The sequence below is a fragment of the Apus apus genome, chromosome 2, assembly GCF_020740795.1.
Source record: "Apus apus isolate bApuApu2 chromosome 2, bApuApu2.pri.cur, whole genome shotgun sequence".
NCBI classification, from domain to species: Eukaryota; Metazoa; Chordata; class Aves; order Apodiformes; family Apodidae; genus Apus; species Apus apus.
The window spans coordinates 39,995,728-40,015,831 of NC_067283.1; the positions used below are offsets into that span (position 1 = coordinate 39,995,728).

At 41.7% G+C, this 20,104-nt stretch overlaps 1 protein-coding gene across 2 annotated transcripts in view; it reads left to right on the forward strand.

Moving 5' to 3' along the window:
* Window positions 1-1,445: 1,445 nt before the first annotated feature.
* Window positions 1,446-20,104, forward strand: part of RARB (retinoic acid receptor beta) — a 196,281-nt gene continuing 177,622 nt past the window's right edge. The window contains exon 1 of one of the 2 annotated variants that reach the window (XM_051609292.1): window positions 1,446-1,944. In XM_051609292.1, coding sequence (XP_051465252.1) covers window positions 1,767-1,944 — 178 coding nt within the window. In that variant the 5' untranslated portion in view covers window positions 1,446-1,766. The remainder of the gene's footprint in view (window positions 1,945-20,104) is intronic. The other variant, XM_051609295.1, reaches the window with a different exon arrangement.

The following is a 20,104-nucleotide window of genomic DNA, read 5'->3' on the forward strand; positions in this document are numbered from 1 at the left end:
TTTTCTGTTGACTGTTCGTATTAGGGGCTTTGTACTCACCAGCAGTCACTGAGGGTGAGTCTAATTGAGGAAGATTTTTGTCCTGGAGGAGCTGCTTCTTTTCTGAATACTTGTCACTTAATTATATGGATTTATCTGATTATGTTAATTCTGGGCATTTGTATAATTTGTGCTGAGCTCTAAATTTTTCTGGCTAATAGAAATATAATTAAAGGTACTAGATAGCTTTTTAAGTCAAATTTTGTTTCCAAAGCCCTACATGACTTAAAAATAGGCGGTCTTGCTCTGTGATTAATTCACTGCGTAGATTTTTGGGGCTGGTTTTCATCAACATCCCTTGCTTCTTTGTTTTTTTGCAAACATTTTGCAGCATGGTGTTTTTGCCAGCTCTTGTAGAATTACATTAGAAAACATTTCGCAAGTCTTAAGAGACAAGGAAAGCCAAGTATCGAAGGTATAGGCAAAGAACCAATGTTTTCTAATGCTTGAGCCTGGGTAAAACAGTCACCTGTGAAGGTTCTCCTTTTGTGTTGATATTGAGTCGATATATTTTGGCTGTTGAGGCTTCCTCAAAAGATCTGCCTGGTTTCAGCAAACTCCAGGCATGTGGTCCTCGAGCTTGGGGTGTCCCACGTATGCGCAGCACCCTCTGTTACAGTCTCATCTCTGCATATGTCTCTTTCCATTAGCCTTAAAGGTATTTTGTGCATAATTTACACAATTATCAAGTACTTACAAGCTACATTTCTGTTATCCCCAAGCAGGCAGCACTCAGCAGAAATTGCAGTCTGAAAACACGCACAGCTGGTAACCTTTGCTGGTATTCCACTCAGAGCAGAAACACTCTGCTGCTCTCTGGCAGGCAAACATACACATTTGAGGTGGTGTTTGGGTTTTTTTCATGTTTTTTCCCTTGCTCATTTGAATTCTTACAGACAACTAGTGGGCTGTATAGCAGTAGTGACAGTAAATGTTGCATTGATACAGTTCCTGTCCTGTGGCATCAGTTTTGTCTTGTAACCTTGAGAAGTCATTTCACCACTGCTTTTATTTTCCCACCCAAAAATCTTCTTGCCTTTGGTTTCAGGCTATAATTTCAAAGACTTACAAATAAAAATACTATATCATCTTGGGAAACAAAGCCTTTAGACAGCCCTGGACTGCCTTGCTTTTGGATGGTCGAGTTTGTTCTGTGGCTCCTACTGTCTTCCCCCAACAGCCTGTGTTGGAGAAGACAGGTAACTTGTGAAGGTTAGTGCATCACCAAGTAACTCTTTGAAATTATAGCATGGAACTTATCCCAAGTAACCATCAAGCTGATTTTTAGGACACTGATAAATAAGTAATCACTTTACAAAAGTAGCAAAGGGGTAAAAGACTATTTTATGCTTGTGATTTCAAAATACTAATATAATAATCCATATATAATTTTCTCTTTTTCACAGACTGTGTGAGCATGCATCTGTAGAGAGCAACTGTCCTCCCAGAAGGAAAATCTGTCAGCAGCTGAACTGCATCCAAATATCCGTAGTAGAAGACTTTATGTCCATGGTCTGCAGAGCAAGAATGTCCTGGAAAAGAGAACAGTAGGAAGCAGCGATGAAATCTAGGATGGACTTGATCTAGTGAATTACCTTTTCATCATCACACAATCCAGCTCAAGCCATACCTGCAGGTTTGAGAGCCCTCTTCATTCACAAGTACAGGTATCTGTTTGCTGGCCTGGAGTGATGCAACATAGTATTTATACACTGTGAAGTGTTAACATGACAACCAGCAGCCGCACATGTCCCGTACCAGCTGTGAATGGACATATGACTCACTATCCAACAGCACCATATCCATTGCTTTTTCCACCAGTTATTGGTGGGCTGTCTCTACCTTCCCTCCATGGACTCCAGACTCACCCACCAACTAGTGGATGCAGCACCCCATCACCTGCAAGTAAGTGCTTGGTATTAATAGCTTTTATTGACCAATTCTCCTCTTAACAAAGACTGATCACGTTTGTTCTGAAATTATTTTAAGAGTAATTGCAGTCATGCATCCGTGACGTATTTTCCTTGGGCAAAGAGCATGCATTTGTTTTCAAATATCATTTTCACTTAATCTTGTTTTTATAAAAATAAACAGACAGCTAGATGACATACCAAAGCTGTGGAAACCAGGTGTGATAAAACCTGCAATGGATTTTGGCATATCCTGCATTACCATGTTAGCTTCAGAATCCGATGTAGTGTTGAAGAAACTTCACTAAATCAGTATATCTGTGACCAGCGATGATTCCTCAGTACAGAATTCTCTTTAAGTTGTGCTGTATTAGTACTGCTTTTGTCTTCTTTACTTGTTAACTGCTTTCTTCCAGGGCAGCTTGTGGAGAGCAGCCCAATATACAGCTAGTAGCTGTGAGTTGCCTGTGACTGCAGAATTAGCCCTTGAGTCTATGGTTGGGTCCCACATGCAGCACGCTTGTATTTTCAGCTCTGCTAAGTATATTAGCTGGGCAAGTTTGTTTTCATCACTTTATGACAAACATGCGTTTTCTGCTTGGTCTTAGTTTTACGTATGTTTAAGAGGCTCCAACAAAGCTGTCCCAGGTTTAAACTCTTTAAGTAGCATCACACAGAGAAGATACATCTCTGGAGGCCTCTGCAGTGAGTGACTGATGTATTTGTCACCCATGTGAGGGAAAACAATACATACAGCTTTGTGGGTGAGTTTGTTGTGAAGGGGCTTGTATCAATACATTTCTGTGATTGTTCAGTATGAAGAGGTCTTGATTGAACAGCACATTTGCAAAACAACTCCACTTTCTACTAAAGGCAAAGGAAGCTTATTGCAGCAGTGCCCCTCATACCTCTTTGAAAAGAAACATGCGAAGTTAAGAGCTCCAAACATGAACAGCAAAACACTGTGAAGACAAAACTTCACAACAGTAAAGTTGTGGGGTTTCTGCTACCTAATACTAGTTCTTGCTTAATGTCTCATATATGCAGATTTGAAGACTGAGCAGTCTTGAAGTAAAGCAGTGTTTTGTTTTTTTCCCAGTTGTGTGGACAGTTTTCGTCCAGTCACACATGGAAAGAGGTATAATCAGGTCAGGCTCTTATTCGCCCTGTTTTATTGCAGGGTATTTATCATTATTGGAGGTGAAAACCAGAATGCTTTCAGTCAGAAGGTCTAAAAGTAACTGCTTGACTTTCCCATATTGTCAGAAATTATCCTGGTTAATTACTGTGCTGAATTTATTGCCCAGTATTGCAAGAATACTGAACTGTTGAAGGTACAGAGTGTTATTAGTACTTTACTAGGAACTTTTTCCAAGGCATACCTTTGTAAATACCAAATGCATTTGATCAGATATGCAGTTTTTCTTTTCCATGAATTGTTCCTGTGGAATTAAGACTGTATTGCATGTGCATTATTAATTATTAAGAAACGGGTCAGTGTTCAGCCTTTGAAAAAAGTAGTACTAAGCATGACTTTCTGTGGATATGCAAATAAGTGGTGAATACTGAATAATTTGGTTTCTGTCTTTATGCTCTGGTCCAAGCATTTTCAGGGCAGTATTTCTGTCGATGTGCTTTGCAGCATTGGCTTGCCTTGACTGACCGTGAAAACCTGCAGCTGTTGTGCACAGCTCAAGGCAATAGTGCTTGAAAATATCAGCTAAACTTGCCAAGATAGGGAGGAGGGTGACTTGAATGAGAATTTATTTTCAGTCTCCTGCAGGATGACTCTTCAGGTTTGTACTACTCTGTTTTCTTACCTTTGGTGGTGGCAATCTGTCCCGTTTCAAAACCTGGAGACTTCTGATTCTGGAGCCTGAGGTTAATATTGCTGGAGTTATGGAGACATGCTCTTGGAAGCAAGCGAGTTGAGCTTTAGGTCATATTTCAGGTTTTTGTTTTTCATTGTGGGTTTTTTTGTAATTTTTCATTTTATTTTTTACAATGAAGCCACCCATGGGCTGAGGTCAGTATGGTTGATGGCCTCTATTATAATTAGAACTTGTACTAGGTGATAGAAGGATATTGATCTCTTTTCCATAGACCTGAAGAAATAAAAGCTGGGCCAAACCACTGCTCTCTATATGCCTGAAGCTATTGTACTATTTATCTTCCAGGTTCTTTCTATTCATGTAAAATCCAACAGAAATTATTTTACATAGCAGGAATGCTATAAAGGTATCTTTACTGTTTTTAAAACAATGCAGTTCAACAGCTTTTGTTCAAAGTTACAGTAATTTAAGCTTTCATATTACTGTCCGGTTTAATTTTGTTTTGTCATGGTTTTAGACTTTCCCTGATGGCAGATGACCTTGTATCAAGTGGTATTAGGTTCTCTTAATCTGCCATTGGGGTAGGTATCTCCAGCCCTGTTAAACAGACAACAGTATTTCAGACATACTAATTTTGTGAGCTCAAGGGACTTATAGTAAGAGTGCAGGATGGAGTGATTTAGTTTCATTGATGTTAATGGTGTTGCCTCCATGACCTGTGACTTGGCTTCTGTTTTTATATGGAGATACACAGTGCAAAATACTTAATAATTAGAGAGCTGGTCACAATGATAAAGAGGTCAGAAGATGAAAAAATACCACTTTTATGCATACATGAGCTGTGCATTAGTACTGAATGAGACCACGTTCAAGAAGGTCGTTACTTTTGTAAGTCAGATTGACTTACCTACCACTGTATTACTCCATACAGCACAGAGCAGATGTCTTTGCTCCTGGGATCAGATGGTGTGCAGGCTTCCCCAGTTGCATTAATAAGAAGGAATTGCTTCTATATTTAGAAGAAAAAATTAGCTAAGATCATTTCAGATTCCTGCTTAGCTCATTTAGATGTGGCCAAACTGGAGGCATTCCTGGGCTTTTTGGGTCGTGTTCCAGCCTGTCCCAGGCCAATGGGGTTCAGCTCTCTGCTGGACTAGGATCAGCTGTGAGAAATGGACACTTGACGAAAGTCCTGCAGAGCCTGACATGGTTGTGAATCATAAAATGTTAGTGAAATATTTGAGGGAGGAATAAATACATATGGGCAAATATTGTTGCATGACACCTTCTTAAAATAAAAGAATCTTAGATTGAGGTGAGTAGCGGTCATGCAGGCACACACAGGCAGTTCTGGTATCTGGGTGGCATTGCTTTGTATTAGTCCTGGAAGAAGGGGCCCATCTTGTTATGAGACCTAACACTGGTTAATGCTGTTGCCAGAGATCCATAAGGCAACTGTCACAATGTGAGGATACCAGCTCAAGGAGAGTTTACCTTCTTTATAAAGCATCTGTTGTAGATTTAACTGCAACTTACAATTTCTAGAAAAAGATAAATTATAAAAACTAGTTTAAAAAAAATCGCAACAAACCAAAAAAACAAATTACAAAAAAACCCTAACCAAGTGAAGCACCACTTGAAATTTGAAAAGAAGGTATGCTAAAGCCACACAATCATTGTAATATATCCACTGAATTGAAGACTGATGGGAAAAGTATTGTCTTTATGTTAGGGCTGATGGAACCACAAGTGATGTTGTAGTTTCACAAGCAAATCTGAGCCCAGGGAAGGTGAAGCCCATTGGTAGAGCATCTTTGTAAGACTGGTTTCTCTAATGTTACTTCATCAAAATAAGTTTTGCAGAATGAGTTTAACATGGGTGAAGTCCAATACATAACAAAGACAGTTGTGGAGACTGTGGCAAGGAGAGGAAAAAACTGAATCTGAGCTAATGCTGTGATCAGAGTAATCCATGAGTATATCCTGGAGTAAAATAGGGTCTAGATTGTAGTCACTGTGGGAGCCACTAAATAATAAAACACTTTGGTTGGCAATTTTACCTTTTCTGCATGGGTTGAGCACCCTGCTTCGGGCATCCTGCTTGAATGGGGTGGTGCATGTAGCCCATGGCGTTTGATGGGAGCAATCCCATATTCTACATCTAGGCCCACGCCATATGTTGGTCCTTAGGCTGCTAACATGAGCCCCTGGATCCTCAGTATTCTGCCTTTATTTGTTGCAAAGTTGAAGAAGTAGGAGTAGCTTGGTTAAGGGGGCAGGGGAGAGCAGTGATCCTGATAAAAGAATGTCCTGGAGTTTATATAAGTTTAGTAAGATTGCTGCATCCAGATAGTTTTTGAAAAATAATAATAATAAAAAAATCTCAATGTGTTATTTAGAGGCCTGTTTGATTTCGGGGAGAAAAATCTGTACTAAGGTCATTTTTCAGCCAAGGTTTTCCATACTTTTCTGTCTGGGGAGTTTAAAAAGTGCATTGCAAAGGGTAAAGGACCTTACAGTCTGTTTTATGTAAATGTTTTAGGTATGAGTAAATGTATGGAAAATAAGATCAAGTGAGGAACTGGAAGAGGTCGACCAGGAACAAACTAAGACTTCTGGATAGTGCTAGACAAATACTAATTATATTTAGTTGTCAGCATTATTGTATCTTGGGCTTTTCAGACATCCTCAGGCCAGGCAGATTGTTGTTTTAAGTGTTGTTTTTTGGTGGAATTGTTTTTTCTTCCATTACTGCTGGTTATTTACTGCTTTAACTCTAAGATTGCTTGCCTTTTTTTTTTTTTTTTCCCTGGGAAATGGATTTTCCACTGGTATCATTAAAAAGAGTACAGTCAAATGCAGTGTTACTGGTGTAGCAGTAACAGTGTTGTGTTTTTTTTTTTTTTTTGCCAGCCCCACCCATTGCAGGAATTCATTTACTTTTCCAGTTCTGTTGTTAATCATTATATTGACACAGAAAGTCCTCCCAAAAGCACTCTTTGGCAGATTACATTAAATATGAATAGCAGATATTCATTACGATGTGTTGCCCCCAAGAGAACTGTAAACTATCTGCACTACTCATGAACAGGCAAATACACTAATTCTTCAGCTATTCAAATTATTTTCAAATAGTTTAGTGTCTCTCTAATAAAAACAAGAATGTCTCTGTTTCCTTTAATTACTTAGAAGGTCAAGGACTCCCACATCTCACTTCACAAAATGGGGAATATTTCTGTTGGAGGTTGGAGTATGGTTAATACCTGATGAATTTTCTTCCCTCAGCATATTTACTGAGGCAAGTGCTGTCTGTAATGGACTGAAAAAAAAACCCCTCAGCACTCTTTGGCACTCTGGAATTTTCTACAATAATATTATAGTAGTTGTATTGAATTAGGAAAAAATATATGAAGCAGCCTTTCTTGATTCTGTTGTTGAGATTTTTCATGCTTTCTAATTTTATTGTGGCTGTCTTCCTTTTTTTTCCTGTTGTGTCTCTGTAGGAAGCCTTGCTACGTAGTCATTTACATGTATCTGCAATTTACAGATGACTTTTAAGACTTCTGTACCTATTCAGTGCATGTGTTGCACATCTTTATTGAAAAGACAGAACATGTGTTTGCATTCAGAAAGAGGAGGATGAACAGAATATGAATATCCAGTTTCTTAGCTGCAGCCAGTGTTGCCTTATGCTGGCAGGTCTGAGGAGCTATGTCAGGATGATACCCTGCAGATACCGTTCATGACCCTGGAAACCACCGTTTGTTTCCAGCTCTCCCGTTTGTTTATGTTGTGGGTTTTTTCCTGGTTGGGTTTTTTGTGCAGCCTGAAAGCATCGATGGTTCGATTAATAAAACTGACTTACATTGTAACTTTCCAATTCTAGATAATCTGAAACTATCAAAAATTTAAACTTTCTCCAGCTGTATTAGCGCTTCTTTACCATTCCCGCCACTCTCTGAGACAGCGGCAAGCACCTCTCAACTCAGCGCAGCCAGTGGCTCTTGCCACAGCTCTGCCCTGCCCAGGTGAATCCTCAGCACCCTGCAGGTGCACTCCGCTTCAGATTTCAGCGGGCACGGTGCTCATCTGCAAGAAATCCATTCTGGGTGTGTATAGACAGGAATTTGCTTCCTGGGAGGAAGCTGAATTTAGAAATCATCTGCTCTGGCAGGAGGAGCACATGGTGTAATACTGGCACGTGCTCCCTGATGGCTCTGTGCACCCCTCGTAGACCTGCTGTGGGCTGGAGGAGTCTGGCCTTTGGAAGCCTCATAGGAGCTGCTAGAGAATTGCTCCTTCCCTCCCTATGGGCCCCAAAGCAAGGAAATTACCCCTCAAAATGCCTTCTTACCCAAGGCTGGAAATATCTTGCTGTGGAGTATTGCAAATGACCTTTTCCTTTGCTCCGGTGCAACAAAAATAACACTCAGTAGCTCCCCACATGGGAGACGTCAGGAATGAAGAGCGAAGGGCTGATTGCAGTCCCCTGCTGCTGGGTCCTACCAGGTGGCCCCTCTGTCACCAGTCCCACCTACTGATGACATGGTTGGTGCCGATTCACCCGTTGCAAATGAAGTACGAAGTTTCTCACTAACAGAATATATTGCCAGGCTTTGGGTTTGGCAGGGTAGCAGTACCCTAGATTTTCTCAAGGTCTGGTGTGTTTCCAATCCAAATTGGTAGGTATGATCTCCTGAAATCATTAATCGTGTGATAGCTCATGGTATTAAAAGTGAACATAAGTTTTTGTTTTGCCAGAATTCCATCTGAAGGCATATGTTTAGCAGCTACAGTTGTAAGAAAAACTAATCATGTTATTTTAATTACATAGGGAGTCTCCATTTAGTCATGTTGCCATGTTTAAGAGGCACGTCACCCCGGGGTTTTTGTAAATATCTTTTTTTTTTTTTAATACCTAAAATGTGCTTTCTGTTTTACCTTCTGGCGGTTTTGGTAAAACTGTCCTACTTTACTCTTTTTGGGTTGTTAGTTTGTGTTTACTGTGTTTTTCGCAATATGCAGCATTTAATTGGGAAGTTTTATTCAAGATTTCAATAGGGCAGATTTTCACCAGGAGAGGTCAATTTATGGTTTTCCTCAGCAGGAATTTCTTCCCCTTCTGACTACTTAGGGAATATGGGGAAGAAGTTGTGTTACGTGGACTTTTAGCTGTGTCAATGACAGCATGTTTCCAATTTCTAATGATAAATACCCACCCTAGCTGATGAGCCCCGAAAGGGCAGGGAATCCTTTTTCCCCTCCTTTGTCCTTCAGCACTCCGTTTCCTTTCTGACCGCCCAGAATAGGCCTACATCAGTAATATTCATAAATGATTTACAAAAGTAATTCCTGTGTAATAGCTTGGGACGTCAAGATTTTATGATGCTGCCAGATGTGCTATCCAACAAAATTATCTGGTTCAAAAAACTTGTAATAAATCTAGTCAGAGAAAACTCCCCAGGGCAAACTCACCCTCTACAAAAGTAACTATATCTCATAAAATTAGATTCTCCTTTACCACATGTTTGAAATGAGACTTAAAGCAACAGTTTTATTCACATGCAAACTTAGGTTTGGGACAAACTAACAAACAGGAAGGACTGGCCTTAAGCAACAGAAAACTCCTTTCCTTTCAAAACACCATGAGTACTCAGAGGAAATGTCAGAGTAAATATCAGAAATATTCGGAAAACCAGAACCTGCATCCCTAAGATACTCAACTGTTTTGTCTAGATAATGCATTTTTAGAAAGTAGTCCTACCCTAAATATAGTGGGTCTCATCTGTATGTAGTGGGAAGTTGTGGATGCCCCATCCTTGCAAGTGTTCAGGGTTGGATGGGGCTTTGAGCAACCTGGTCTAGTGAGAGGTGTCCCTGCCTGTGTCAGGGGTGTTGAAACTAGATGATCTTTAAGGTCCCTTCTAACCCAAACCATTCCATGATTCTGTGATCTGGGTTAGGCTGCTGAGGTCCTGACCGAAATATCTGAGCATAAGAAGCTGTGCACTGAATGATGTGGCCAACATCTGCCATATGTGTGTGTTCATTCCTTCATAGTCTCCATAAGGGGAAATGTGTGGGCAGCAGCGTGTGTGTTTTGGTGGGGAATTCATGTTTAGAAGGAGGGGAAGTGTTGGAGATGCACTGGAAGTCTTTGTGTGGCCATGCCTCTGTGCTGAAGAAGGCTGGACTAAGACAATGTGCCTTAGCTTAGACCTGCAGATTGATGGTGGTTCTTCTGCTTAGGAAAGCTCCCAGGGAAGTCCAGCTATCTGCAGAAACAAGCTTCACCAGTGTAAGTAGTGTAGTTATGCTAGAGGAGCAAAAAAATTGAGCATGATTTTCATCCCATAGCTCAAGGCATTTGAGAGAGGGGCTGAAAGTCCTGGCTGGGAGCTTTTGGGGGAGAAATGCTGAAATCAGGCAATGGAAGACTTTGGTTCAGCATTTCTTGGGAGCCCAGATCAGAGCATAGAGGTGCATTTGGAGGGCTTGTGGTGTGCCACATCTCTGGGGAGTATGCTTCTGCTTTCAGAGTAGTCTGAGATGTTAATGGGCTCTGTGTGCTGTCTGCTGCTACACATGCTTGCTTATAGCTTAAATTTAGATGGAAGTCAGCTAATGTATGCAAGCAATAGATGTGGACCTTCAGGTGCAGCTTGGTCTTTGCTACTTTTCAGTGCTGAAGGCCAGTCAAATTTGATTTAACCTCAGAATTAGCTTTCCTGAGTTTCATATGCTTATATCTGAGATTTGCACCAAGGCTCATACCCGCTTTTTAAAAGACATTTGAACTGCAAGAAATAAACATAGAACATTTGGGGCGTGGGGGGGAAATGGTGTGGAAAACTCACCAAAATATTTTCCTCATCCTTTTAGCTTTCTAGGGATGGTGGCACAGGCACACAACTCCTGTGAGGGCTGTGAAGGCTCTGCCTGTGGTCACAACTGGAGATCATCCTCTTCTGTAGACGTGCAAAAATTACCTTGTTGCTTCTTAGAAAGTAAAGCCTTGACCTTTCAGCCAGGTCAGTAAGGGCGTATAGGAGCAGACAGCATTCATTCTGTAAATTTAAAACTTAGACACTTTTCAAAAGCTGGCTTTTACTGAGATGTGCTTTGATATTTGCAGAAATGTGGGAATGGGTAGAAAAATCTATGCTTACCCAGTTTTCACGTCTTAAGTTTCCAGGTATTAATCAAAACTTCATAGCATAACATACCTAACTAGAACCTTCTACAACCTGTAAGATTTTTCCCAGTCAATTTTTAATTCCCTAAATATTAGGTTTTCTTGAAGGAAATTTCAAGTCCTGTAAATATAGCTCTAATAGCATCACCTTTTCCTGCCTGTATTTAAAAACAAAAAGGAAGAATACTGAAGGGGAGAAGAGCTGCCTGCTCTGCACAGACAGCAGCTTTTACCAGATGTTCCCTGAAAGGGCTTGCAAAAACTCTGGGCTCTGACAATCTCTGCAACTGTATTTGAGGGCAAAAAAAACTTGGCTCCCTTTTAAGATTGAAAGTGTCCAGGCCAAAAGCCGGAGCGCTGTCCTGTCACAGTCAGGTCACAGTCAGTGGAAAATGCAGCACAATTTCCTGTGCATTATGGTTTTATTTGGGTACCATGCAAGTAGTAAAGTTACACCTCTGTGGATCACAGCATCTGTTGGAGGGGATACCTGAGGGCTACAACAAAGCCAGTGGAAATCCCCATTATTTCTTTCCTTCTTCCCTTCTTATCCTCATTTTTTCAGCCACTGAGCGATACTTGTTTGAGGGTAATGATCCTGTAGAGAGATGCACAGACGTTAAAGTCTAGAGCCCTGAAATGAGGCCCTGTTGTAAAGTTACAGACTTTGGAAGAATTCACCTGCATTCCAGTATTACCTAAAAACTATCAGTGAAGGCATTTCATGGGAAATAGAACTGTATTATGTAAATAAATATGTTTATTATATATGGCTTTCGCATTGCAATTCCAGGATCAAGAGTTATTTGAGAAATTAAATCCTGTGAGAATCATTATAAGTATAGAAATGGTGATGTCATTATAAAATTAACTAGCTATAAACCCACGGGGTGACATATCAATTCATAAAGGGAATAGCAAAACAGAATGCGGGGCACATCTGCTGCTCCGATTCCTGCAGAACCATCAGCCTAGTGGTATCTGCAGACCACTTGAAATTGAACATCTGTTAGAAGTACTCGAAAAAGCAGCAGGAGAAGCCGTACACCTTGCAAAACACTTTGCCGTCGGTAACATCATCGTTTCAATGGCATACTCCTACAAAAATAGTTGTAAGTCCTAGATCTTCCTGGCATTGTTTCTTAAATAGCAGCAGCATGAGTAATTGTAAAAATAACATGGACTTTTCTAAGGACTTTCCTAACATTTTTATTACTCTTTATTTATTATCCTGCTGCAACACACAAACTGCTATAGAGTTTCCAAACAAAGAGGGAGATACAATCTCTGTTTCAAATAGCTGGGAATCAAGGAAAGGAAGACATATGAAGAGTAAGAGAAAAGGATGTGACTTCTGGGCCAAGCTGTGGAGGCAGAGAAAGGCAGACATCCTAGAAATGCAAAGCTGAGTTTGGGGCTTCTAAAAACATGGCTGGACACTTAGAAACAAGACAGCTGGTGGATACTGACATGCTTCTTGTGAAGACCAACATTAAGATGCTGCAGCTTATTTCACAAAACCTGCGTGCACGGTCAGTGATCAATTATCATAATTGAACTGCAATTGAACTCCGTCGTCTCAGGTCTTAACTGAACTGGTCAGGTTGACAGTATGTTTCCCCTACCTACGTGGTCTGGCAGAGTCCAACTAATTAACAATTTTCTTCTGTTTAACAAAACCAGAAATACAGTTAAGCCACATCGAAAAAGATTTCACTATTGATTAGCGGTGGCTGGTTTTGCAAAGAGGCCTGACAGACATTTGGAACGCATCAGCTGCCTCATGGTGCTGCAGCCAAACATCTTGGAGCACAGTTTGCTCTCCTCCACTTTTATTACTTGCAGAAGAAGCAAACTCTGCCAGGATGTTATTGAAAGGGATGTTTGCCATTTTAATATGTAGTTACTCACACGAACTTGATGAAAACATTGCAATATTGTTGAATTTTTAAGAATAGGTAATTGTATTGTAGTAAAAAATGTGAATCATTGCTGTACATTATTTGGGAATGTGAACTAAAACACATAGCACAAGTCACAAAAAAATGCTCAGTTTTATTCAACTCCAAAATTACCAAAGTATTATACTGGAAATAATCCCCATTTCACTTTTTTTCAATAACTTAAGAATTTTTACCTTGTCATCCAAGACAAAGCTGGAGCATTCCACAACCAAGAGAAAGCCTAAATGAGACAGTCCACCACTAGTGCAGGTATATGGGAAGTCATTAATGCAGACAGTTCAAATGGGGTTTCTGCCAAATCTTTGTCACTGTTGGGAAGCACTCTGTGTGTGTGCTGGTGGGTTTCAAACAGTGTGTTCCTGTTTGGTAAACTTGGTCTTTTTTGGGGAAAAAAGGGTTTTGGAAGGTCTAAGCAAAGTTGTTAAAATTGCTCTCCTGAGGTAGGTCCTATGGCTGCAAGGGCTCTCTGGAGTTAATGCTTCTGCTTTCCATTGGATGCCCTGAGCACATTTTGGGGTTTAGCAGGCATCTTCTGTTTGGAGGAAGAATGTAGTTTTGGGGTCAGACCTGTTGTTTAAGGTGGGCAAAGGGCTATTCAGTAATGTACAACCACAAAAGGAATTCAGGACCTGAAGTCCCTTTCCTTACCTGTAGCTTCAAGTTGAAGTCCCCCCACCCCACTCCACCTGCTCCATCGCCCAAAAGCTTTTCCTTTACTCTTTTTCTTTACTTCTTGTCTCTACAGCTTGTCTGCTTGTGTCTGGTTTTATGTGATTGATATTTGTTGTGAATGTGTGCTTCTGTGCTTTTATCCTTTTTTTTTCCTCCAATGCATTGAGGACAACTTCTTAATGCAAATGGTGGATGAGCCGACTAGAAGAGGAGCGCTGCTGGATCTTGTGCTCACCAACAAGGAGGGCCTTATTGAAGCAGTGGTGGTCAATGGCAACCTTGGCTGCAGCGACCATGAGATGGTGGAGTTCAGGATCCTGTGTGGGAGGAACAGAATTTCCAGCAGGACCAGAACCCTGGACTTCTACAGAGCAAACTTCGGCCTCCTCAACCAATTGTTAAGGGAAGTCCCATGGGACAGAGTGCTAGAAGGTAAAGGGGCTCAAGATAGCTGGACAATATTCAAGGACCACTTCTTGCAAGCACAGCATCAGTGTGTCCCAATGGGTAGAAAATCTAGTAAGGGAGCTAGGAGACCAGCGTGGTTAAAAAAGGAACTGCTGGGGAAACTCAAGTGGAAGAGGAAAATCTATAGATCATGGAAGGAGGGACTGGTCACTTGGGAGGAATATAGGAATGTTGTCAGGGAATGTAGGGAGGCAACTAGGAAAGCTAAGGCCTCCTTGGAACTTAACCTTGCAAGTCGGGTTAAGGACAGTAGAAAGGGCTTTTTCAAATACATAGCCAACAAAGCTAATACCAGAGGCAATATAGGCCCACTGCTGAATGAGGTGGGTGCCCTGGTGACAGAGGATATGAAGAAGGCAGAGGTGCTGAATGCCTTCTTTGCCTCTGTCTTTACTCCTGCAGGCTTTTCCCATGAGCCCCAGATTCATATAACCCCAGAAGTAGTCAAGATAGGTGAGGACATAGTAGATGAGGATTGGGTTAGGGATCAGTTGCATAATCTGGACATCCATAAATCGATGGGTCCGGATGAAATGCATCCAAGGGTGCTGAGGGAGCTGGCGGAGGTCATTGCTAGTCCACTCTCCATCATCTTCGGTAAGTCATGGGTAACTGGAGAGGTGCCTGAGGACTGGAGGATAGCAAACGTCACTCCAGTCTACAAGAAGGGCAAGAAGGAGGACCCGGGTAACTATAGACCGGTCAGCCTCACCTCCATCCCTGGAAAGGTAATGGAACAACTTGTCCTTGGCACTATCTCTAGACATATCAAGGAGATGGGGGTCATCAAGAGCAGTCAACATGGTTTTACCAAGGGTAAGTCATGTTTGACTAACCTCATAGCCTTCTATGAGGAAATTACTAGGTGGACAGATGATGGTAGAGCGGTAGATGTGGTCTATCTTGATTTCAGTAAAGCATTTGACACCGTCTCCCACAGCATCCTTGTAGATAAGTTGATCAAGTATGGGTTTGATGATCAGGCAGTGAGGTGGATCAAGAACTGGTTGAAAGGAAGAAGTCAGAGAGTTGTAGTCAATGGGGCAGAATCTAGTTGGAGGCCTGTGACTAGTGGAGTCCCTCAGGGGTCGGTACTGGGACCGGTGTTGTTCAATATCTTCATCAACGACCTGGATGAGGGCACAGAATGTACCCTCAGCAAGTTTGCTGATGACACCAAGCTGGGAGGAGTGGCTGACACACCAGAAGGCTGTGCTGCCATTCAGAGAGACTTAGACAGGCTGGAGACGTGGGCGGGGAAAAACCTGATGAAGTTTAACAAGAGCAAGTGTAGAGTTTTGCATTTGGGGAAGAAAAACGCCATGCACCAGTACAGGTTGGGGGCTGACTTGCTGGAGAGCAGTGTAGGTGAAAGGGACCTGGGGGTCATGGTAGACAGGAGGATGACCATGAGTCAGCAGTGTGCCCTTGTGGCTAAGAAGGCCAATGGCATCCTGGGGTGTATTAGAAAGGGTGTGGTTAGTAGGTCAAGAGAGGTTCTCCTCCCCCTCTATTCTGCATTGGTGAGGCCACATCTGGAATATTGTGTCCAGTTCTGGGCCCCTCAGTTCAAGAAGGACAGGGAAGTGCTTGAAAGAGTCCAGCGCAGAGCCACAAGGATGATTAAGGGAGTGGAACATCTCCCTTATGAGGAAAGGCTGAGGGAGCTGGGTCTCTTTAGTTTGGAGAAAAGGAGACTGAGGGGGGACCTCATCAATGTTTACAAATATGTAAAGGGTGAGTGTCAAGACGATGGAGTTAAGCTTTTTTCAGTGAAGACCAGTGATAGGACAAGGGGTAATGGATACAAGTTGGAGCATAGGAGGTTTAAGATGAATATCAGGAAAAATTTTTTTACTGTAAGAGTGACAGAGCACTGGAACAGGCTGCCCAGAGAGGTTGTGGAGTCTCCTTCTCTGGAGACGTTCAAAACCCGCCTGGATGCCTTCCTGTGTGATGTACTCTAGGTGACCCTGCTCTGGCAGGGGGGTTGGACTAGATGATCTTTCGAGGTCCCTTCCAACCCCTAGGATTCTATGATTCTATGATTCTATGATCCAATAAGAAGGCACACTAACATATGTATAATGACAAAAGATACTTTTCTTTCTGTACCGGATGAATTGCTTTGTGTTTATCCTCAAAGTAGAAGGGTGGAATTTTCAGTGAGATATTGTCTTTGGGGTGGAAGGGATGCAGAAGTGTTTTTAGGAAGGTTAGGCTGGTTTTCTTGGCAGCCAAGAAAAATGGAGAGAGCATGGTCCATGAGGGGACTCATGGCTGGACTGTGACATAGGAGACGGCTGATTTCTGGGATTTGATTTAAAACAACTTGTGAAAATGTGGGAGCCAGTGAGAGGATTCAATTTCTAAGTTTCTCAGAGATGACACCAGATGAGAGGGGGTCTCTCTTCCTGTGTCCTTGGAGCACTGTTCATCCCTCAGGAGTAAAGGAGAAGGCATTAGAGCCATGCTGCTGAGTCATGTCACCTTTATCGCCTTTCCAATCACAAGGTTGATGGTAACCGTGTGTGATGATTTGAGAAGAATCTTGATTGTTGTCAATTGTCTATTGGTCCGGAAAGTTGGGAACCATTGACCTAAGGTATGTCTCTGAGGTCAGGGAGACTTGTTTCCAAGGATCTGTGCCCAGGGTCAGACATCAGCCTGCTAGGAGGAGCATGAAAAAAGGTGGCTGTCACAACAAAGTATCACTTTTTCTTAGGATGGACTATTTTTCCCTTATCTTCTTCCCCAGAATGCTTATCTTGCCTGACCTGATTTCAGAATATCTTGTACCGTACAAGACACAATGATACTTTGGATCAAAATTGTGTACTAGGATATGTATCATAGGGTGAAAGTGGCTCCAATGAGTTTCGAATCAAACAAAGGGCAAATTTCTTCTGGAGTTCATTACTCACTTTGAGCAAAATTACTCCCCATATGTTGGGAAACACACAATAAAATCCTGCTGCTGTGCTGGGTGGCTCTCTACACAAGTATCCCTGACTGCAAAACAGCCAGAATTGGGTCTGTCCATGTTGATAATCACTTTGGACTTGCTGCCTGTGCTGATGTTCAAGAGCTGCATTTGTAATAGGTTATTTTATAAAATGTTAGGCTCAGTCAGCCCATGTGAGGTATGTTCTGTGTTGCCTAAGAGTAGGTTATTATTTTCTGTGCAGTGTTTGTGTCAGAGCAGAAAGTCTGGAACAGCTGGGGGAAAGGGGTGAAAGAAGGCAACTGGAACTGCTGGAACGATTGCTGGTATTTCTGAGGGACAGAGGGAACAGGCTTCACCTGTGGCATATGTTTGTGGTAGTTTCCCTCTAAGATCAGGAAATGAATACAGTCAGTGCTTCATAATTAACTGTGAGTGGAAAATCTCTGGAGATGGCTAAAACAGATTTGTCCACTTAGAGAAGAAACGCCATGACTTAACAGGTGTATGGTGCCTGTAATGTGCTACTTAGGAGTTCTTCAGGCTCGGCTGCAAACAAAATATTATCTGACTATAATAACGTTGTGAACCCAAAGACCTTAACTGGTTTCATTATCAAGAGAGAGCCTGAGGGGAAATACACAGATGGAAAGGCATTCCTTTCCTTTGGTATAATGCTCCTGTGCCAGAGAATTTATGGCCAGGACATGGTTGGCCCTTTTATGGGTGCCTGGTGGAGGAAATGCATGAAGCCATTCTGGCTTTTTTTTTTTTTTTTTTTTTTGTCCCCTTGCAACATGTTTAAGAGATGAGTTTTCATTAGCATCCCTAGGCTTGAGGACAGCATAGCTGCTTCCCTCAGTGTATGCCTTAAGCTAAAGGTGGGGGTTGTGCTGGCCCTTTTTCTCTGCTGAGGTCCTTGTTCTCTCCCTGTGCAATGGGGAGGGAACAGCCCTGGTTGGACAAAACATGATACCCGGGTGGGTGGATTCAGGCAGCTCTCTAGGTCACCATGATGCTCAGTAGGCCTAATATTCTTCTTAGAAATTAATTTATCCCAGTATATGTTGGGGCGGCTGATCAGAGGTGATCTTCTAAAACTGTGTCTGGTTTGGTTGTTGTTGTGTTTTGGTTTTTTTTCCTTTTTATGGTTCGGGAACACCAGGGAACTGGCTGGAAGACCAGAATTTGAAAGATATGATCATTTCTCTGTATTCCCAACCTGGCTGGAGGTAGCATTTACAAGGCAGAGCCTTATAGGTCAAGCAGTCTGAAAGGCTATGCATGACAAAAAAGAAGTGTCAGATATTCACTTGTCATTTAGCCAACTGAGGTGACTATATTATTTTCCAATTAATTAGATAGCCTGTGGTTTCTCAATTACAATTGTCAGGAGAAAGGTATAAAAACTAAGGTTTTTCTAAATGTGTGACCAGAGAAGGTGGTGTTCCCCTGGGAAGTCTGGTCCATCCACCATGGAGGACTGTTACTCAGGAGAGCCTGGAAGATGAACATGCAGAGCAAGTTAGGTAGTTGTCTACAATACTGTTACATTTTTCAAAACTGAGTGAAAGCACAAAGTTGGAAATTGCATACAAGATCCTTGTTCTGTGTTTTGTGTGTGTGCATGTTTAGACTTAGTCAAGAACTCCAAAGGTATTGAAGGTAAAACTAAATAAGTAATGAAATTGTGGTTCAATTGTAAATGTTAATGATTTTGTGAGAGACTGGAGGAGAAGTTATTTTATTATTCAAACTGGCTTGTTCCTTCCACGTTTATATATCAGTTTGCCCTCCCTTTGAACATGGTATATGGTTTCACGGTGAAGAGTTCACAAATCTTAAAATGTTGCCTTCTTGTCAGTGACACTGATCATAGTGCAAAGGTCTTTTTAAAATTTCATACAGATCAAATAGCTCTGTTTGTTAAAAAAAGGTCAGAAAAAAGGTCACCAGAACCTTTCATTGTTGGCAAAACTACCTATTTTTTTTCTTAGTGTTAGTCATAGAAACAGCTGAACAGAACTGATTTCACTGAAGTTATTGATTAAAAACAATCAACCACTCTCTTTCCCCAGCCTTCCCCCTCCTTCTAACAGACATCTGGCATGGAAAAATTAAGCTAAGTATTTTTATCAAGGCTATAAGCAACCAGAGTCTGCTACAATGGCTGCTGCAGGCAAGCATAAGAATAAGGAGCTTTGGCAGCCTTGCCTACAGCAACTTCTTAGTTTGAAGATGTTTTGCACAGGTGTAAATATGCGATGCCAAAGTGCATCTTGGTATTAGCATACTGTACATTGTATCCTGTAATTAACTGCACCCACTTGTAAGTTGGCATTTTTCTGGCTCTGCTGTTCTTTTAAGCTGTGTGTATCTGAGGGTCTAATCCAGCTAAGCCTTGGACACCCTGAACTGCAAATGAAGTCAGAGAGCTGCAAGCGCACAGCTCCTGGCAGGATTATGCACCCAGTGAGCTATTGCTCTCATTATGTTGCACTGCAATATATCATCAGTGTGAAACATCATCCTAATGATGCATTAGTGTAATACATCATCAGGGGAGCCCCACCAGTAATGTATTACTCCAAGTATGGTGCTACTCAGTAAGAAAATAGTCTCACAGTCCTTGTGTTGTTTCAGAACAGCATCAGCGAATGCAAAATGTGTTGCTTAGGATTGAAGCAGCTTCCCAATTTCATAACTCTGTTAATGGTGGATGGACCTTCTGTGCGCTCTGACTTTGTGTTTTTACTTTCAAAAAGGTGTATTTGGTCTGTCTTTGGTTTGGAAGGAGCTGGAACTGATTTGTTAGATTGATGGCTGGGGCGCTTGAATAGGAAGCCATTAATCTCCATGCCCAAGTGCCTGTTATGTAATTCTTGGGGATGGGGAAAGGGTGTATGAAAACCTAGTGCCAAAATGTGCAATTTTCAGGATTTTTCCGGTGTCATCTTGATACATCTTCAGGTTTCAGTCAAGTATGCTACAATAAATACATTTTAAAAGCCCTGTTTCACAAAAATTAAACCCCTTCCATTTCCTGTATCAGCCTATTGATTTTCTTTGGTCTGTAAGAC